General features: G+C 36.2%; 2 protein-coding genes and 1 long non-coding RNA gene across 3 annotated transcripts; 2 read left to right on the forward strand and 1 right to left on the reverse strand.

Annotated features, from left to right (window-relative positions):
- Positions 1 to 1,128: 1,128 nt before the first annotated feature.
- Positions 1,129 to 16,342, forward strand: LOC147853843 (ubiquitin C-terminal hydrolase 12-like). The gene is made up of 32 exons (XM_087332476.1): positions 1,129 to 1,332; positions 1,563 to 1,623; positions 1,914 to 2,061; positions 2,857 to 3,014; positions 3,101 to 3,366; positions 3,484 to 3,702; positions 3,777 to 3,885; positions 3,981 to 4,096; positions 4,261 to 4,359; positions 4,453 to 4,562; positions 4,741 to 4,815; positions 7,282 to 7,360; positions 7,447 to 7,593; positions 7,770 to 7,850; positions 8,172 to 8,291; positions 8,357 to 8,479; positions 8,560 to 8,637; positions 8,733 to 8,824; positions 11,916 to 12,024; positions 12,096 to 12,161; positions 12,235 to 12,345; positions 13,217 to 13,272; positions 13,372 to 13,549; positions 13,677 to 13,778; positions 13,873 to 13,944; positions 14,024 to 14,089; positions 14,172 to 14,237; positions 14,785 to 14,871; positions 14,950 to 15,063; positions 15,214 to 15,288; positions 15,660 to 15,746; positions 15,840 to 16,342. Exons 1-32 carry the CDS (start codon positions 1,312 to 1,314, stop codon positions 15,879 to 15,881), a joined length of 3,333 nt encoding a protein of 1,110 aa, XP_087188602.1. The 5' UTR covers positions 1,129 to 1,311; the 3' UTR covers positions 15,882 to 16,342.
- On the forward strand, positions 10,121 to 11,615 carry LOC147853844 (uncharacterized). The gene is made up of 2 exons (XR_015531198.1): positions 10,121 to 10,245; positions 11,449 to 11,615. It is a non-coding gene; the product is annotated as an uncharacterized LOC147853844 (long non-coding RNA).
- Positions 16,343 to 17,321: 979 nt separating the features above from the next.
- LOC147853845 (uncharacterized) lies at positions 17,322 to 20,064 on the reverse strand. The gene is made up of 2 exons (XM_087332539.1): positions 19,614 to 20,064; positions 17,322 to 18,264 (listed from the first exon to the last, which is right to left on the reverse strand). Exons 1-2 carry the CDS (start codon positions 19,903 to 19,905, stop codon positions 17,837 to 17,839), a joined length of 720 nt encoding a protein of 239 aa, XP_087188665.1. The 5' UTR covers positions 19,906 to 20,064; the 3' UTR covers positions 17,322 to 17,836.
- Positions 20,065 to 21,723: the final 1,659 nt, after the last annotated feature.

Raw genomic sequence — 21,723 nt, forward strand, 5'->3', positions numbered from 1 at the left:
ATATCAATTCTTATTTATTAACCCCCACTTCAAGTGCAAGAGGGTGTTGACAATGTTAGGTTGCTTTATTAGGGCGACAAACACAAAATGTTCAAGAAAGGTGACATGATCATTGGGCTCTTTCACATCAATGACATGCAAACACACATTAAACAAATAACGAAGAATTAGAAATAGGAACACAACACCAATGAATGCTTTTCATGTTTTCACTTCGATGGCATCCGATGAACAACATCTCAAAAGTTCATCGAGTGAGGAAATATAAAAGAAAGGAGCACATTGTCGTGGGTTCGATGAAGATAGAGGAGCGGGCACAATATAAGACAATCAAAGCAAACTATACAAAAGGTTTAAAAAAAAACCAAAATGGAAGATGGGCAGAAACTTCATGATTGGGGACGACACTAGGAATCAACAACAATTTGGTTTTGACTTAAACGGTTTGGCATAGTCCAAACCAAACTGGTAAAGCCTTAACTGGCTCCTAAATTGGTTAAGCCTTAATCGGCTCCTAAACTGATTAAGCCTTAATCGGCTCCTAAATCGGTTAAGCCTTAATTGGTTAAGCAAAAATCGGTTTAGGAACTAGTTTATCCAAATTGATTAATCCTTAACCGGTATGGGAACTAGTTTAGCCCAAAAACGGTTCGAGTTCGGCACGAGCCATCCCAAAACCGAGCTCAAACTAGGTAAGGAAGCTCAAGCCCTAAACTTAACCGAATCGAGCCGCTAAACAATTTAAATATACGGTTTAACGGTTCAGGTAAAAGGCTCGAGCCGTGCCGGTGCGGATTCGTAGATACACAAATAGTTTCTTAGGCCAATAGTTTTCCTTATTTATGTTTTTGGCCTTAGGCCTTTCCAAGCCTTTGTTTGGGCAACAGATAGCAAAAGCTTAAGCTTCTCTCTCTCTCTCTCTCTCTCTCTGTGCAGACAGGCTGCTGGCTTGCTTCTCCTCCTTCCTCCTCTTCATCTCCACTCTTCAGAAAGGATGCGGGAACTGTATCCGATCTAGGAACCAGAATCAAGCCTCATTCATCAATGAGGGAGCGCCTTTTACCTCGTGCAAAACCTTAAAAGCTTCCTTTTTAAGGCATGCCAATAGCCGCAGAAGGAGGAGAGAAACATTGAATGTTAAAGTATAACAACTCAAGGAATCTGGAACTCTCTTAAGGAAATCGGTCCTATTTCAGAATCGGTGACCTATCTCTCTAATCCTTGCGTTGTTTCTGATAATTTGATTTCTTCATTCTGGCAACCAATCTGAATCATCCTGATTCGTACCATTCCCCTCCGAAGACAGAAACGATGATTACACCTTCTATGGATGTAAGTTTGCATAGACATTCACAGATACATATGCATATGTATGATTTTATATGTATATATCTTCATATGTATGAGCGTATGTATATCTGTATTTATACACAGATATACATGTATTTATAAAAAAGAATATTGTTTTCAAATATGCTTTATAAACAATGTGAAAATGGGTCTACCTTTTTTTTGGTAGATCTCTCATATTACCATAGTGACGAATCATTTTTCTTCCACAGGATGGGGATGCAATGCATGTTCCACCCACTGAAGCCAATGATGCCGCTGAACCAATGGAAGGTATCATTATTATTGCATGCCTTTCTGTTTCTAGGAGTGTTTATACTTAATTTGTCTATATTCACGTCCTTTCTGAATACCTTTATAGAAGGAACCCATGTCAACAAAGCCAGCTATAGTGTGTTCACAGCATAAAGGTTACCCCAAACCCTACGATGCTTAAACGCATCCTTGTAATCTGCTGTGAACATTGGTTTTGTAATATGGTGGAGGATATGGTTTTTGCCATGTAATGCTTGAATTAAGTTTTGGTAGGTGTTTCTAACTGCTGAATTTCTTGTTTTTTTCAGTAGGACAGGGTGATGGTGTCCCAACCGTGGAAAATCGACCAGTGGAAGATCCGCTTATTGGAAAATTCACGTGGAAAATAGAACATTTCTCCAAGCTTAATGTGAGGAAGCATTATTCAGACACGTTTTCTGTTGGTGGCTTCAAATGGTAACATTCTTCAGTGCCTTACAATAGGATGGTGTTTTAACCTCAGAATCCACAAATCTTGAGTTGAATCGAATATCTCTGTCACATCTATACAATGGTTATATTCTGAATGCAGGGCATGATGGTTTTCTGTTCTGCTGTATGAACCATAGAGTAAAGAAGAATAGTCTTATCAATATAATCCAAGCAGAAGTATGTTTCATGGTTCTGGACTGAAACATAAGTATAATGTGACCTGAATCTTTCCAAAGGCTGCTGATATGTAGTATAAATAACATCTGAAGTAACTGCGAAAGTCATCCAAATGACATAATAACACATTTAAATTCAAAGTTCAAAATTTTGGATAAAAAGGATTCAAACTCTGGATTCTGGAAGCGTGGAAGTCTGGTTGCTAGCAGCCAATGATAACACATGACAGCTTAACATGGTAGTGAAGCTTGAATTGATGCCCAGAAAATCCAATGGTAGCAAATAGAAATGTTCATGCGGCATACTGCAGCATACTGATATTGTTTTTCTCGAACTTTTCTATATGTTGACCATAGAACCACTGTTTTTCCCTAAAATAAGTGTTTTTTTTTAATAGCAATCATTTTCTCCAAGGAAAAGATGTGTTTGCTACATTTGCAAAACATGTATTCACATGTATACAAGTTCTGTTGTGTAATAAAAAGTTCTAGTTAATATTTTGGCCCTTGGTTGATTCTGTACCCTAATATTGTTCGAGTTGTTCAATTTGATTTGTCTTGTTTGTCTGTGTTAATGTATAAATCAGTTTCATTGTCTTTGCAGGCGGGTGCTCTTATTTCCGAAGGGGAATAATGTAGACTATTTATCTCTTTACCTTGATGTAGCAGATGCACAATGTCTTCCAAATGGTTGGACAAGATTGGCCCACTTTGGTTTGTCTATTGTAAATCAGTGTGATTTGAAGTTGACAGTGAGAAAAGGTGAACTAATGATAATTAGATGGTTTCATATGAAATTTCTTTTCTTTGCTTCATGTGATTCTCAAGCTGTGGCAACTTATATTCAGAAACCCAGCATCAATTCAATAGCCGAGAGAATGATTGGGGATTTACATCGTTCATGCCAATTCAAGACATATATGATTGCAGTAAAGGATACTTAGTAAATGATACATTGATTCTCTCTGCGGAGGTGAGTGTTCAAAAGGTGGTTGATAATTGGGCATATGATTCTAAGAAAGAGACGGGGTTCGTAGGGCTGAAGAACCAAGGTGCCACATGCTATATGAATTCACTTCTGCAGACACAGTATCACATCCCTTATTTCCGCAAGGTCTTTTATTATTTTCACTTGCACAAAGATTGAGATATTTCGCGTGTAGTATGTATACACTTCAAGTTGTGCTTTCCCAAAAGAAAAATTTCATTTTTTGCATCTACATATTTGCAGGCAGTGTATCATATGCCTACTACTGAAAGCGACTCTCCCTCTAATAGTATTCCTCTAGCTCTTCAAAGCCTGTTTTACAAGATTCAGTACTCTGACACTAGTGCATCAACCAAAGATTTGACCAAATCCTTTGGTTGGGACACCTATGATTCATTCATGCAGCATGATGTTCAAGAACTGAATCGTGTTCTATGCGAGAAGCTTGAAGATAAAATGAAAGTAGGTTGTTGGCTACACAGTTGGCATATAGTAATACTCACAAAAATTTGTCTGATGATACTTCTCATGTGTAGGGTACAGTTGTGGAAGGTACCATCCAGCAGCTGTTTGAAGGTCATCATATGAACTACATTGAATGTATCAATGTTGATTACAAGTCCACTCGAAAGGAGTCATTTTATGGTAATTTGTCCTCCTCCATGACATCTTATGTTGGCCTGGGATTACTCAAAAAATTAAAGAATGAACTGGAAATTTGTGGTTGCAAAATTGGTCAGATTTACAGCTTGATGTAAAAGGCTGCAAAAATGTTTATGAGTCGTTTGACAAATATGTGGACGTGGAGAAAATGGAGGGTGATAACAAGTACCATGCTGAGCAGCATGGCTTACAGGTTGTGAAGCCTTTTATTTTTAACATTTATCCCAAAGGGGGATGATGAGCATTTTAATTTGGATACTCTTATTACCTGAACTTCCCTGGGGTTATGTCAATATTTAGACCTGATGTATATTACTCTTAAATCCATTTTAAAGACCCATTTTCTGGTGAAGACAGGATGCTCGCAAGGGTGTTCTCTTCATTGATTTTCCACCAGTTCTCCAACTTCAGCTGAAGCGATTTGAATATGACTTCACACGAGATACTATGGTCAAGGTTGGAATTGCAGAAGTTAGAACAATTCTCAGATCTTTTTGACAGTTTTAGGAAATCAGCAAAACAAGATAACTTTTTTTTCCCTGTCATCAGATCAATGACAGATATGAATTTCCTCTTCAACTTGATCTGGATAGAGAGAATGGTCGATACCTTTCACCTGATGCAGATAAAAGTGTGCGAAATTTATATGCCCTTCATAGGTGAGCCCTGCTTTGTTTTCATGAAATGTGAGCGTGTCAGTATCAACACATATGATTGATTGTATGAGAGATGTTTTGTTGTGTGTAAATAAAAACTTAAGTACTCATATACATTATCCACATTTTAAATCTTTGTCTAAAACTTGCTAAATAAGTCAATAATACATGCCTTTTCCAGTGTGCTGGTTCATAGTGGTGGAGTACATGGTGGCCATTACTATGCGTTTATTAGGCCAACACTATCAGATCAGTGGTATAATTCTATTGATCATACTTTTCAAGATGTTTAAAAAACTCAATACTCATTTTATCCTGATGTGTAACACATGGTTTGAAGCTAAGAACTTCAAGCACATGGTGTGCACGTAAATTCACTCACTTATAATATATATAAAGAGATGCTGAAGAAAATGCATAGTGTGCTTGCTTCATGTTGAATAAGTTTTACTTGTCTTCCAGGACCGTGCTTTACATGAGAGAAACAAGATTCTGAAGAAAAAATCTTTGACTTGTCTTGGACATCCCTATGCTGTTATTCTATTGTATTCATTGACAAGTTTTTGTATGTTAATTTAGAAGTCTGTCATTGATTAGTCATCATCTACATGCGAAAAATGTAGAGATATAGCAAATACTTGGTACTTAATGATCATTGTGTTTCTGTAGGTTTGTGTCCTTAAATCTGCACTTGCTTTGACTTGGTTCTATTATTCTTAATGTTGTCCAATGATTCCTTAAAAGCACTTCATCTCATGGATGGTTTTTTTGTGAAGTAGCTTTGCTAATCAGACTGGGATTTGATCATATATTCTTTCAGTTTATGAGTACAATTTTGTCCAACTCTTGTATTTGCTTGTATTAGAATCAAGTAGCTGTTGTATGTAGCACGGCCCATGAAAATATCAGCATTGGCGTGGGTACTACACTTAAGGGCCAGACTAGGAAAAAGGGGGGATATAACAAATTTGCTTCTAAAGCTTTAGGCCAAATGGTCACACCAATGTGAAAGGGGAGAAATCTTATGTACAAAAGCTATAAAAATTACTTTTTGTAACATTATAACTTCTTCAATCTCGAGTCTTGAGTCCCTTCATAGTCTAAGCTTGAGCTTTCTCTTTCTCCCTTGCCCTCATACATTATTGGTGAGATGAGTGATTAAGGCTAAGTGCTAATTCAGCAAACCCTAACCACTTTTTTGTATGTGTTATGTGACATTCTTAATCAATTGCGGTGTGGTTAGTGCTATCACTAATAATTTTTCACTTCCATGTGTATGTGTTTAACACTTAGGCCTTCATTAGGCTTAGGTTAACTTCTTGATTAGGAATTGTCTTGGTGAGTTGAGTGTGAGAGTTCGTGAGATTAGAGTAGACTTTGCTATTGGCTTGAGGAAGTTTGACAACTGTCCTTGCGCTGTTTGCCACCATCAGGGTGTATGTTGTTCCAAACCCATCAGCCAACAATTCTGATGAGAGGAGAAAACCTCTTTGTTAAGAGTCTATGACTAATCAATTGACCAAGTTAAAGTAAAAGAAAGGTGAATAGATTGGATCAAAGAACCCGTTCCACCTGACCACCCCAAGCTATGATCAAGACATACCCAGCCTACCACCGACATCCCATACTGACGAATATGAGGATGACTAGTACCTTGGAAGAGGTAACACGATTGTCGTGACGAAAGCCCAGCCTGCACCGCTTGTGTCTTTAGATGGCAGCCTTCCAACGTAATGTGTTCTATGAGGGTAGCTCGGCGTCATATTTAACCTCTTCATAGGACCCTTCAGTAGATGTGCTTTTCTAAAAGACTTTCCATTCATTGGTTGTTAAGATCATGATAGTGCATGGACCTATTATTCCTTCTATCCAATCACATTAGTCCCTTTCTATCATTAGTGAACACACCCTTCACTTATGTAAATATTAGTGACCTACTCTCGCCTATGTTATGTGTGCATAACATACTCCCCTACTTCAAAAAATTGCACTCTTTCATTATAAAGTAAGCTCGCAAGCCGTATTGTAGTCTTGTGATAACACTCTCGTGGAACATATAAACATGCCCTAGGCGTGAGACACCTTGAGTTGAGATAGTTAATTTACTTGTTGACTCTTAATTTTGTAACTTTCATTGTGAGACTGTATGGTTGTCAATTTTTGGTGGATCATTGGGAACACATCATCAAGTGGAAGGCTGTTCTCTCTAAAATAGCACGAGTCATATATTTGCTTCTTGTATTGAATTCCACGGTCAATGCAATAATTTTATAAGCTTTCAAGGAATCTTCATTGAGAAATCTTAGTGAGTCACTTATTCCTCTGATGCCACGAAGTCCATTGTTTCTAAAAGACTTATATGGCCAACTGCCCAGCAGGATCTATCTGATGCACTTCGTTATATAGAGGTTCTCTGCTTTTATAAGATGTTATCATAGCCAGATCTTAATGCTAAATTAATTCCAATAAAGATATGCTGTAATTGAAACAGGAAATTCTTGCAAAAATCATACTTTCCTATTTACAATTGTTCTAAATGTTGACATTTACGAGAATATGAGGAAAAGGCCTTGGTTTCTCATCAGGAAAAGAAATAATGTGGATGGTGGAAGGAAACAATAGCAATTTAAACTTGTATGATTGAATTAGCCTCACGTCAATGAGCATGCTGTATCAATGACATGATAATAGTTTGAAAATGATACTAGTGCCTAACATGCAGGTTCAAATTCGATGATGAAAGAGTAACCAAAGAGAAGATAAAGACCGCTTTGGAAGATCAATATGGTGGCGAAGAGGAGGTAGTGGAATTTAATGCTGAACGTTTTCGACTTTTGCTCTCTTTTGCTTTGCCTTTGGGGGTTGATGGTTGATGTATTTCTTTTAGTTACCACAAACAAATCCAGGTTTCAATAATCCACCATTTAAATTCATGAAGTATTCAAATGCGTACATGCTTGTGTACATTAGAGAGAGTGACAAGGATAAGATCATTTGTAATGTGGACGAGAAGGACATTGCACAACACCTGCAGGTAGTCTCGTTGCTTCTACACTTAAGATGTAATCTCTTATTTGGTCTTATAGGCCATTTTGGGCTCTTAAAAGATGTTAATATATCTTTCTTTCTTCTTCTTTCTTTCTTTCTGCTTGATTGTGTTTTTGTTCCAAGGCTTACTTTGTTGTATATACTGGTTTTGGATAAAATAAGGTGAGGCTTAAAAAGGAAAAGGAAGAAAAAGAGCACAAAAAAAAGGAAAAGGCAGAAGCTCATCTTTACACAATCATTAAGGTTAGTGGCTCAACTTTTGCGGGCTATGTGCAAGTTGTGTTTTCGTTTCTTTATGTCTACATGATCAATGCAATAATAAGTAGGGGTATTCAATAGGCCCCGTTTTTTATGCTATGCATTGGGATTTGTCCTTGTAAACACTACTTTGCAACATAATTCATATGAAGGCTTCCTTGTACTATATGCATTGTTGAAGCTTTTGTTTGATGTCTCTTTGTCTCTGCAAAAATGTACCAGCGATGTTTTGACTTGTCTGATCTATTCTATAAATTGTAGATTTTCATAGTTTTTGTGATATATATTTGTTATTCTATTGGTCAGATTGCTCGGGATGATGATCTTAAGAATCAAATTGGTAAAGATATATTTTTTGACCTTGTCGATCATGACAAAGTGCAAAGCTTTCGGATACAGAAGCAGACACCATTTATTCAGTTCAAGGTAGCAGAGGTTTTTTTTCCGTTGATGGTTCATTTTATTTAACCCTAACGATGAAATGATTGCAGGAGATGGTGGCCAAGGAACTAGGAGTACCTGTTCAATTTCAACGTTTCTGGATTTGGGCCAAACGTCAGAACCAAACATACCGTCCGAATAGGCCGTTGACAGAACAGGAAGAACATCAAATGGTATACTTTTGGCCTATTGATTATTTCATGATTTTTGATATAAAATTTCTAAATGTTATCTAGTTTATTCTATTGAGTAGGTGAGCCTTCTTAAAGAAGTAGCAAACAAAGCTCACAATGCTGAGCTAAGACTCTTTTTGGAAGTTCTTCCTGATCAAGTATGGGCTTGGCATTTTACTTCTCTTCTTTCATTGGATGCTACTCTTTCTGATTGTTTTATTACTATTATTCATCATCATTTCATCTGTGGCAGGATCCAGAGCCACTATACTCTCTGTATGGCAAGACGAAAGATGACATTCTACTTTTTTTCAAGCTGTATAATCCAGAGAAAGAAGAACTACGGTAAATAAAATTTCATATGAATACATGAATACTTATGTGTGTTATCTCATCTTTTGTCTCAAGCTTTTTTCATAAAATTGATACGGTCCTCTGAGACTGAGGCACACAGTAGGCACTTGGATAGTTTTGTATGCTTTAACTCATTTATCTTGTGGTGATACGTTGCCAGCATCATCTTTGTGAAACGTTTCAGGCTGAAATATATCAGTTCTCAATGAGGCCACCTTAATCTCCTGTTGAAGAACAGATATATAAGTAAATACTATATAGATCTTATATGTTGTAGATATTAAATTCAAAATTTATAATTAGTGATTCAGAAACTAGGTAATGATTTATTAATATGAACAGGAGGCACCATATGGGATAATAATTGCTAGTGCTCTCCCGAACCGTGTAGGTGCAGGGTTGAATAGAATGAAAAACTGAAATTCGAAGCGAAAAACTAACCTTTTTGCCTGGTTTCACTACTTAAATCTTCCATGAGCTTGGTTCTGTATTCATGTAGATGAGCAAATAGCACCCATAGTGTCATCGGTGATAGTTCTGTCCTTGTAGGACTTACTGACATCTACTACAGCCTTGTGAGAATTCTTAAAAACCTTATATTTTTGTGCTGCAGAGAAATTTTCAGAAGCTACTGGATTTCGTAAAGTTATAAACTTTTTATTTTTTAACAATGTGGCAGGTTGAGGTTAGACTCACTGTGGCAATCTTTTTTAAATTTTAAAAATTTTAACTGTCCAATTCAAACGAGGAATTTTACTTTGAAGTTGAAACCTTACAAGAATAAACGAATCACTGATCAAAGCAAAGGTTGAGATAAATTTAGCCTTTAGGAAAAGACAATGCAATGGAGAAATTTCGTCATTAAGAAGACGCCAAAAGAAAATGTCAATGAAGTTCATGCATGCGAATCCTCTTCCTAAGGATGCATTCGATGCCAAAGAGCTATAAAAAAGAGAGAAATGGAAGCAAAATGTTGTTATTAGAGGGATGTAAGAAGAGGAATCAAAGAATGCACTTTGATGTAGCTCAAGGTATAGATATTATATTTCTGGTTGAAAGTTGGTAACAAGTGTATACTTAAAATTGCTGGCTACATCATAAAACCTTTGTGGCCTTGCACTAGAAGAAATATTGGGTGAGCAAGATTGGCATGTATTGATGTGAGTGTGTGGGAAACAGCATACGAGTACTATAATTTGTATGAGTTAGATCATGATGACCTCTTTTTTGATGTGTGTGCTGACATTCTTAGATATGAGAAAATAAAAAAGTGCTTAAATGCTTGGATGGAACTTATCAAAATGAGAAAGCTCATGACAATGTAATGGTGTCAGATTCTACAACTCAGACATCGTATTGTGTAAGATTATGGTAGGGTTCTCAAACAGATGCTTAATCGCACAAACCTGAAGGTTCTCAATGGTACCCATTTGTTTCTCATGACAAATGTTTTGACATGTCTGACATGTCTCCCAGCCTTGGCAGGAGGAAATGTAGTTGAGTATGTTTTGGTGAATCCATGGTGAATCCATTTAGAATTTGCCGATTGTCACTGGATTCAGATCACAAGACCTTATACTTGCACATTGGAACCAAAAACTCACACATTGACCAATGCATTAGAGTACAAAAGGAAAAGAGGTACATTATGCACCCTAATAGATGGAAGGGTTTTGCTCTAATTAGTTTTTTGTACCATGCACCAAGTGAGATATTGCCACCCCTCACATCCACTCCATAAAGCAACACTTGGATCACCATAGCATTGAATAAGGTCAATTGCCCTTCCCATCCTCAAGTATCATCTTGGTTGCATTGATTCTCAAATGTAACAATCATTCCACCCTGCCTGAAGCCTAGATTCATAGCATACATTCTACCTATTTGTTGATGGATATTAATACCAGAAGATTTGAAGCTTTGCTTCACTTCCGTTAGTTTTCCTTTGTATGTAAAAATGGGTAGTGTCTTGGTTGTATTGCCTTTATTGCCATCATTTTTGTTTTGTTCACGTTAATAGTTAGCTCGTTGATTTGGCAAAATGTTTCCAATACATCAAGTGAGTGTTGTATATTAGAATAGCACATCATCGACATATAGGAATATACAGTAAGATCTTGCATGAGTTTTCGGGCATCTAATCCTTCATTTGCATCCTTGTTTACTATTTCTTCTACCCCCTTGTTGCCCAAAATGTATTTCAAGAAACCACTATCCATTTCCAATTGGCACCTAACTTGCTGATGTAATCATGCTATGACTGCTATATACTCTAAAGACATTCCGATCTCTGTCGTTCTTTACCCAAGCATGAAAATATGCAAGATATAATGATGAAAACCTAGTGGAGGATGAAAATCACTTCTCACATGCTCAACATGTGAAGTAATTCACTAGAGCATGATGACTTGTTAGTTAGATGGCATGTTGATTTAAGTTTCATGTGGAACTAACCAGAGTAGTAACCTCCAATCTTAGGAAGGAGTCTTGTTCAAGGTGATATGTTTATTTTGTCCCATTGGTCAAAATTGGTCAGCTAAGTTCTTCATGAATAAATCTATTTTCTACTCTTTTGAACAAAGTGATAGAAACCTCGGATGTTGATCTTTTTGTAGTATAATGTGGTGTGGATGCCCATATATGAATATTGAAATATGCAGGAATTTGTTGACGTGGATGTATTATGAATAACACTTTATTTTAGCTGCTAGGGATGTAACAATAAGCTGCATATTCTATCATTGAAGTAGTTAATCATCTCATCACTCTCTTCTTAAAGTTTTCTGGGAACTCATCTTTAAGAAAAAAGGTAATATGTTTATAGGTATGTATATATGCATGAAAGATGGATTTTGTAGTGGTTTATGATCTGTGAATGCAGTTCATTTTCATGCCTTGGGTTGAGGCCACATAAGTATATAAGTCTGCATGAAAAAGTTTTTTGTTCTGTACTCCTCTGCAATGTCGGTTTTCTGATTTCGTGTATTTTTCCCAAACAAGACGAGCTGGTTTCCCTGTACTTTCAAATTATTTTTTATTGACACAGCTCTATAACAAAACTTACTTTTTATTATTTGTGTAGCTATGTTGGAAGGACTTTTGTCAAAGCAAGTGGTAAGCCACTTGATATATTGGAGAAGTTGAATGCTATGGCTGGATTTGAACTTACTCAAGATATTGATCTGTTCGAGGTAGGTGAGCGATTTGTTTAGAGTTATGCTTTTAAAGTCGGTTACTTATTTCTTTGATGCCTTGTGTACAGGAAATTAAGTTTGAGCCTGTTATGTGTGAACCTGTGGATAAGAAGGTGGCATTTAAGTCTAGTCAGGTACTAGAGCTGCAACTATACAAGCTGTGCATGAAGTGAATATTTGTTCTAACCACGATTCATTAAATGACAGTTAGAAGATGGAGATATTATTTGTTTCCAGAAAACTCATCCCAAAGAGGATTTGTTGCAGTACCGTTTTCCTGATGTACCCTCCTTTCTGGAGTATGTAAATTATCGACAAGTAAGTGCAGCTTCCAGATGATCAAATTTGCAATGACTCTATAGCTAATATGCTCAGATATCCTTCTCAGCTCATATCTTGTAATTGAAATAATAGTTTTATTAACTTTGCATGTGTTACAGAGCATAGTAGCTATATGATATGCTGGGTTTAATTTGTAATGCATTGCACTGCTACAAATTGATTACAAATGCAGTTTTTATTGGGAAATGGTGAAGTTTGAATAGAAAACCGAAGGGATGAATTGTGTATATATTGTAGGAATCTCTGTAAAATAGCTGGGTTTGCAATGTGTAACTAACTTCCAACTGCTGTTTTTAAGCAACAGTTTGCGATCCAGTATGTAATAACTATGTCATAACTTCAGTGTGCATAGATCGATAGGGTTCGTTTCTTCTAAAATTTATGACTTATGAGTACTATGCTAGGTGTAGTAAAGTGTCATGAACATTATAATAAGTGAATTCCTTATAATATTGAAAATTGACATCTTTCTCTCCAGAGTAAAAATGTGAACCGAGTTTTTTTCCTGATTTGCGTCCAGTTTTGGGGAAGTCATTGCGACTAATTTGATATCCAGTCTGTCATAGATTCTGTATGATTTTGGGATATGAGCCCCACGTTTGTATGTATGGAAAGTGTTTGTGTATGAGGAGGAAACCTATTTGTTCTCTTTGAATGCACAAGAGATCATGTGCTTCAATATTTCTCACATATAGAGGCACACTTGCGTCTGAACAACAACATAAGTGCCAGAGCTTGCAATTTGGGTGCACCGGCATATAAAAGAAGCATTATTTCTATCATGTTGTACATGAGTACATGAAAATATTGTGAGGTTTTTAATTAAATCTTCTCTCTTTTTGTGAAGGTAGTACACTTCCGCCGACTTGATAAACCCAAAGATGATGAGTTCTGTCTTGAACTGTAAGTCTATATACGTTGTTGATTCTTGCTTAAATGTATATTTATTATCCATGTAGATGGGAGGATTTTTATTCGAGTACTAAATTTATACTTCAACAGGTCAAAACAGAACCTTTATGATGATGTAACTGAAAAAGTCGCTCAACAGGTTGGCTTAGATGATCCTTCAAAGATTCGACTGACATCCCATAACTGTTATGCACAACAGCCAAAGCCACAACCGATAAAGTACCGAGGTGTGGAACGGCTTGTTGATATGCTTATGCATTACAACCAGGTGAACTATCTAGTCTTAAGTATCCACCCGATATGGTTTGGTTTTGAATAGTAAAGGGATTCAGATTTCAAGAAGAAATCAGGATGGGTGCTAGTATAGGTGCTAATGATGGGTTCTCTCTTGACAGATGTCGGATATCCTATATTTTGAAGTGCTTGATATACCTTTGCCTGAATTACAATGTCTGAAAACTCTGAAGTTGGCTTTTCATAACTCAAAGACAGAGGAGGTTAGAATTAATTGTCTGTCGTATAGCTTTTTCTTTTCACGCTTATCTGCAGCATAATATCATGATTCACCCTTGGATTCTCTTGTTTTTTAAGGTCTCTGTGCACAGTGTTAGGTTGCCAAAGCAAAGTACTGTTGGAGACGTAATACATGAGCTTGCTAAGAAGGTGATTCATGACTACATTCCTATATATATATATATATCTTAGATGTGCTTATGTGTGCTCTTACTCTTCATATTTTAAGGTTGAGCTCTCCAGTCCATCAGCAGAGCTCAGAATATTGGAGGTTTTTTACAACAAAATATACAAGGTTATTGTAGTAAATACTCCAGAAAGATTGCAATTGTTCATCTTAATTGTAAGGTTGCTGAACAGTGCTTATTGGCATGCAGATATTTCCGTTAAACGAAAAAATTGAAACTATTAATGACCAGTATTGGACATTACGGGCTGAAGAGGCATATATCTTAAACCTTGAGAGCTGCTGTTTCATATTTTTTCATTTGAGTTAGCTGGGCATAATCTGGATGTAGTAATCTGAAGGAATGGAATAATTTTTTGCTATCTATTACTGAAGTCTCACATTCTCATATGTTTACAATATCTTACCTGGAAACAAATAAATGTTCAATTTACCTACAATTCAATCATAAGATTGAAATGCAGTTTGATTATCTGTAAATATATTCTGCATATTAAATCTCAGATGTTTTTCAAGTGTTACTCTGGAAAGTGTAGTTACTCAGTCTTACCATAACAGTCAGATCACATTCGCATATTTTAGAAGTTCTAACCTGGAAACACATCAATGTTAAATCTACTTACATTTCAATCATAAAATTGAAACGCAGTTTGATAATCTGTAGGTGTATATTGTGCATATTAATTTCCAAATGTTTTTTTCATGATACTCTGCAAAAAAGTGTAGCAATTTTATCTTTACTTGTCATTAGACCTGGCCTGCTTCCATGGTTAAGTAGTTTATCTAGGTTATTATGTGTGCAGATACCTGAAGAAGAAAAGGAAATAGCACCACAAGATAGATTGGTACATATTTATCATTTTACAAGAGATGCCTCTCAAAATCAAATGGTATGATCATAACTTCAAAGCATCGAAAGATGGGATGTCTTATTTTTGTTTAATTGATTTGAGAGTCATGATCTTCAGGTTCAAAATTTTGGTGAGCCGTTCTTCTTGGTCGTCCATGAGAATGAGACATTGCATTCTGTTAAATCTCGCATACAAAGGAAGCTGGAAATAGCAGATGCAGAGTTTATGAAGGTGCAGAAAAGCTCATTTTAAATTGTGTTGGCAATGAACTTTCATTTCAAAGAATGCATATTGTTGCAGTGTTTATTCCTTCGAGCTCTTAATCTTGGATTGGAAGTGTGAATATTGATTGATTAAACATATCAATATTTTTTGTTGCAGTGGAAATTTGCTTTTGTTTCTTTGGGTCGGCCAGAATATTTTGTTGATTCTGACATTGTAGCAAGCAGATTTCAGGTATTACATTTGATATTTTCTGCTTATTGCTTCAATTCTGGGTAGATTTGGTTGTGGTAAAGTCATGTTCCTCTTGAAAAAGAAAAATGTTTAAGAATTCGTATTTTATCCTCACACAAAATAGATTTAGGAAAAAGCAAATCCTTAATGGTTATAAAAAATTTCGAGTCTTTAATAATTTAGTAGCTTAGTACACATTTGCCTGCTAAAAACTATTAAAATACAATTGGGTATGATTTTATTCTATCATTTCTTTAACATACAAGATAAAACTACTAAATCTGAGTGGGATGCCTGATATGTTTCTAATATAATGTCATTCTATGCGTAAAGAAGGGTGTAAGTCTTAACTTTTTTCTGTGCATGTAAAGAAAAAGGAGACATATGGTCCATGGGAGTATTATCTTGGTTTGGAACATACAGATACTGCACCAAAGAGATCACACCAGATTAATCAGGTGCTGTGAACAAAATATGATATAGGTGTTGATTTCATCAACTTTCTTATCTCTTATACTGGATCTTCTAAATCTCTATTCCATGGCTTGCAGAATCGGAATGTCTTTGAAAAGGCTGTAAAGATATACAATTAATGAATACAAAGAGTCTTCAATAGGGGTCTGTATGTATGGAATTGAGCTGGTGATTGCAATGAATGCGTCATTAATTTTCCATCAAGAGCAAAGAGTATTCATGTGCTGTCTCTGAGGAGTATTCTCGTCCAAATGGATGTCAAGAAGAGTTCTAAAGGCCTGTCTAACTACAGAGGGCAGCATCAATCATAGGAGAAACAAGATTCTCCTAAAGAGGCATAGTTGTGTATGCTGAGATTCCCTCTACCAGAAATTTTCATGTGAGCTGAGATTCTGTCTAGAGGAAATTTTCCTGTGAAGGTTTTCTCTAGTAAGTTTTGATGATATGCAACGTTTTATCCATGGAATTCTACTGCAGTCCTTTGGGATTGTGGTTACAAGATTTGTTTTGGGAGCTAAATGAGTGGAAACGGCTTGTATAGGATAATTTCTTTTGGAATCTCATTCTTTTCTCAGCTGAATTTGGAGTGGTATAAAAACTTCCGAGTTTTTGATGTTGTAACTCTATCAAGTTCCATGCAGTCATTGTTTGAGTTGTATTACAACTATCATAAATAGGGGTGTGAAACTAGTAAAATGACAAGCAATAGTGACATATGTGGGTATTTGCAATCCCCATTAAATGTTTGAGGAAAACGATTAGAGCTGGAAGATGTTAATGTTGTTGAATAGTTCTATTGTTTTTGTCTGCTAACTATATGATGGACTCTAAACAATGTTTATTACCTGAGCATACAAATATCATGAATTTTAATTGCTCTCCTTGGCATGAGCTTGTGCTTTACCAAACAATTTTTTGTTATTGGTATTAGGTTCCATTCCATGGGATCAAATCAACATTCGTTCTTGTACATTAGAAATGACAGAGTCCATCTATGGACGATCTATGGGTAGGTAGCATGAAGTTAATAACATGCTTTATGCATACATCTGAAGGGATGTCAAGCACGATTTTAAGGGTTGTAACATTGTGGGTGACTGAATGGTAGGCACGAAACGTTTAGTTGATACTCTATGATCGTCAAACACATTGAAAGAAACATGAAGTTGATACTCTATAATGCCTTTCTTTTTACATTGGAAGCAGCATCAACCATATTTTAATTCCTAAGTCAATGAAAACTTGGGCGAGTGTCCATACTGTTAGCTTTTATAGTAGTGAAAAGGTGGAAAATATTATATTTTTCATTTTTCCAAAATGCGTCAGATCTTTTTACTACCTAAATGTACCAACGTAAGTACCTTTTTTTTTTCTTTTTTCCTGTTAATTGTCATCATGGTGAAACACATCGTCTATTAACTCACATTTCTGGTTTCCACTTCAAATTGTGTCTAGTGTAATCCAAGTGTGCAGTTGTACAGCTACAGGGTTTCAACACATGATGTTTGGAATTGACCGACATTAAGACAATCCAACAGGCCACATGCATTAGAAACTGATAAATAATTATTTTTGTTCGATGACACGAACTTACAAGAAATATATTCAGTGCAGGTTATCAACAAAACTTACATTACATGATACCAGTGAAGCATGGTAAATTGAGAGTAGACTGAAATGAGAACTGTATAGAACTCATTACTGTTTGGTTTGGAGGTCAAGGAAAAAATGGCACTAAATCCAACCTCTTGAGAAGAACTTCAATATGGGTTAAGGAATTCATGCCCTTCGTTTCTACGGAGTTCAACAGGAAAAGAAAACATTGATGATGTATGGCAAGAGAAATTGCAGAGGAACAAGAAGTTCCCAGGGCTACTTGACCCAAATATGTTCATCATCAGTCTTATTTCATAGATTGTAGTGTTCTCCCTCTTTCTTATCAAGATTTGGACGATTAAACAAAAAGAATCATCATGCCATTTGCAAGGGTGACTTCTGTCACTGTGCTAAATGCAGCCCCAAGTTTGTCACAAACATTAATTGTATACACTTTCTCTAGATATGGCACACACAGTCATGCATGCTTCTTTATCCCAGAATATGATGCCTTGCGATCAAATGAGGCCAATTGGTCTCGAAGATTTTCGTTATCATCAAGTAATCGATGGTATTCTGACGATAACCCTTCCGTCTGTCTCCTGAGAGCTATTGCATTCACTTCTGCGCTCTTTATTGCTTTATCTTTCTCCACTGAATCAAGCAGTAGATTTTCCATTCGTTCCCTTAATTTCGCAACAATATCTTTTAAAGACAGGATCTCCTTTTGTGCATTCACATGTTCTCTTTCTATAACATCCTGCTGCTCTGTTTTGAGGTCTAGATATTGAGCTTCCAAATGTTTTGCATGTGTTTTGAGTGTCTCAAGTTCAGTCTTCAAAGTGGAAATCTCAATAAATTGATTATGTAAGGATCTTATTACCAAGATTAGGAACAAAGAAGACCCTGCGCCATCCATGAAAACCACATGATCAATAACTAAAAGAAACTTTCTTCATTCCATATTGGGCTTCCCTAGTCCTATGCAAGAGTGCAATTCCGTCTAGAGATTAAAATGTAGAAGAGTTTTATTACATTTCTCTGATTGATAAATATTATTTGACTTGTCTTATCAACCCCACACATGATTTTAGAGGAAATATGGTGTAGGACATAACGTCCTGTCATTCCATTCGGACTGAACCAACACCATTATACACCCTTTATCAATTCAATCTGTGAATACTCTGTTCAATCCATAGTGTATGTAAAAACAGTAGAAAAGGTACAGATCCTTTCTGTTGAACGAACAGCTATATACTTACATAATTATGTACAGATTACCTCCCTGAGGCTTACATACACTATTACACACATCTATTTGCATGTCACCACAAGCAGTTATCATCAGCAAGGTGCATTTCATGAGAAAAGTCCCAATCTTCTTCAAGACATTACAGGATCAGAAACTCTTGAAAGTTCATGATTCGATCTTTGAACCACTTGATCAAAAACCCTTTTTTTGATATTCTAATGACCAAAACCTTCACCATTCAAAAACATTGACTGATTTAGAGGTGCATCGTTTTTTTAAGTACCACTAGTAAGGACTCTTGAAGAAAAACACAACCAAAATATGCACACTATTTTGCCAGCTAAAAGACAGAGCTTCCGCGGTTCAGATATCTCATTCCAATTATTCCTAATGAATGTGCAAGTAAATCACCTCTTAGAACATCATTTTGCAGGGGCGAAGACTAACAATTCTGTTTGATTCTTTACAGGAAAAACATCAGAAAAGAGTGAAAGACAATATTTTTTGAACAGGAGAAGAATGTTTCACTAGCAAGATACTCTGCCATCATAAGCTACAATATATTCACATACCCTCTTTGTTAGATGATGTACCAATTTGTCTTCCCTAGAGTGGGCGCCACATTGGTATTTTGAACAAATGAACTCATGGTTCTCCCAAGTTTGCCAGCTAATGCTAAGTCTGTGTTGACCAGCATTATTGTGGGTTCCCAATTGCCACATTCATTAGTAGAACTCTTAAGGCTTGAGAGTTACTTATCATCATATTTGGTATCAAAGGCCATGTTTGACCTTCAAGAATGATCATACAATCTGACTCTTTGTACTTTTCAAGTTCCAATGCAAATGATAACGAGACTGCTTCTCTCTTAAAGGTCAAGAATCTTAAGAGACTTGCTTATCCCATCAACATTCAAAGCATGAATGTCTTTATATGAATGTGCATGTATGTATGAATGCATGCACGTATGCCTGTATGCATGTAAGTAAGTAAAACATACCCATAAGAAAAGCATCCAAAAGGTAAGTTCTGAGAATGAAATGATCTGCTGATGTGGGTGAACCGAGTTTCCATATCCTCCTCTGTATCTTATAGATACCAAGAATCCTTGTCAAAAGGGAAGTTATAGCAACGAAAGAGAAAGACCTTACTAGCACAAATCCTGGCGATCCGCTCTTCTTCAAGACAGTCACAGCTTTCATGGAAAGCTGGGTTAGAGGAGGCAGATCTAGAATCAAAGGAAGTGTAACTAGAGCTTCAGCGAGCACAAGGGCCGAGAAGAAAGAAAACATGGCTATGGTGGCACTATCTGTGAGAAGAAGGAATTGGGTCCCTCTCCTTTTGCCCTTTTTGTTTTTTTTAATACCTCTGTTCAGGATCAGCTAATGGCAGACATGGTTACTAGTGCCTTCTCTTCTTCTTCTTCTTCTTCTTCTCAATGCTCTGTTTTATTCAGTAAAATGGCAAATGTGTAGTTAATGGGCATATGACCAAATCTTAGCAAGATGGCCCTTAGGAGGTTTTTCGTCCGATTTGCGCACTCTCTCTCTTTTAAACACAATCCCGGTATTCCTCTTGTGATTTCTCGAGCACCCCCCGGACCACCATTTGCTCTTGAAGAATGTCCAAAAAGTTGAAGGGCTACTAGTTTTGGATTATAGTTTTTAGTCATGTAAATGGTTAATGTTGATATGGAGGAGTAGTCTTGATATGGTTTTTAAGTTCTAGCAGTTGTGTAGGATTTGGTGTTGTCAGACCTTTTGCCAAAGACATCTCCAATAATAGCACTACTCAACATTGAGTCTCGTCTCTGATCATATGCATTATTGAGGATGACACACTACATTGTAGTTTCTTTCGATGTAGGTTATCATGTTAGCTCGGCCACGGAAGGAAAGCACATCAATTGGATCTTCTATTTGAAACACCACATGGTTGCATGGTTTGATGAATGTATTATGTGTGATTGTCAATTATATTGATGCTTCTTTCTTATTTGGGTAGGGGGGTGGTGGTGGGGGCCATAAATAAGAAGCTCAACCGTTTAGATGAAGATTCATTGTTTGGGATAGGAACTATCGTCTCATATGGCATGGATAAGGGTCTTTCAAAATATGTAATATTATTACAAAACATGATTAGAATCATGAATGATAACATGCACTTGTCCCATGATAAGAGTGCAACCATCATCATGTTAGCTAAAAGTGATACTCGAGCAAACAAGGATTTGAGTAAATTTAGATTGGATAAGAGTTCTGCAATTCCAGTGCAATGATGATATTAGACCATCGTTGACTTTTGTTGAAAGATACATTGCACGAAGAATCACAGAGTGTTTGATTACATTGGGATGTCATATGGGTAACATTACATGAGAAAACTCACCATTAATGGGGTTCTCCACCATTCTAATTAATACGATGATGAATGTGGTTCATTGATGTTAACATTAGATATAATGTGATTGACATAACTTATTCCTTAATCCATCATTATGTTGATTTTGCCAATAAATGAAATGAATTAGTTATGGGATGAATACATTTCTATTTTAATGTTTTGGCATATAGTTATCAATCAAGTAATAAGGATCAATAACCAATAGCTAATTATTAGTAATTAACTCTAATAATTGATTTTGTTGGTGGGTGATTGATTGGGTATATAGTTACAAATTAAATTACTTCCAACTAATTTAATAATCAACTGTTCAAAATATTATAAAACAATAGTTTAATATTTAATTATAGAAGTGTCTTCCTCGTCATTGAACGTCAATTGTGAGAACTACTCAAAAAGATAAATATCCATAGTAAATGTCCAAAATTTCACCTTGGACTTCACTCAAATGGATCCAAGATGTCTGAAAGCTTTAGCCTTGAATTTGAACATAGAGCATCACTATCACTTGTTGTAGGTTTGGTGTAGGACTAAGTAATGGTGGCATGCAATTCGAGTGACATGATGAATCCACCAATGGACTCGAAAAGTCTTTCTTAGTCATTAACTTCACAAATGGATTTGCTTAAACTTGTGCAGTTAAACTACTTGTAACTTGTTCCCCTTTTAAAGAAAGTCAATGAAAATACATGGCTGATATGATTCAT

Source organism: Azolla caroliniana, unplaced genomic scaffold (genome assembly GCF_043228905.1).
Source record: "Azolla caroliniana isolate FFs.n. ecotype wild unplaced genomic scaffold, voAzoCaro1.0.p SCAF_16, whole genome shotgun sequence".
Lineage (NCBI taxonomy): Eukaryota > Viridiplantae > Streptophyta > Polypodiopsida > Salviniales > Salviniaceae > Azolla > Azolla caroliniana.

Bases quoted from the DNA above. Each gene is read 5' to 3' on its own strand.
- LOC147853843 (XM_087332476.1), top strand. From the start codon at position 1,312: ATGATTACACCTTCTATGGAT. The intron at 1,333-1,562 runs GTAAGTTTGCAT...TTTCTTCCACAG, and splicing joins TGATTACACCTTCTATGGAT to GATGGGGATGCAATGCATGT. The intron at 3,015-3,100 runs GTGAACTAATGA...ACTTATATTCAG, and splicing joins GAAGTTGACAGTGAGAAAAG to AAACCCAGCATCAATTCAAT.
- LOC147853845 (XM_087332539.1), bottom strand. From the start codon at position 19,905: ATGTTTTCTTTCTTCTCGGCCCTTGTGCTCGCTGAAGCTCTAGTTACA. The intron at 18,265-19,613 runs GTATGTTTTACT...TGGATGGCGCAG, and splicing joins TTTGGATGCTTTTCTTATGG to GGTCTTCTTTGTTCCTAATC.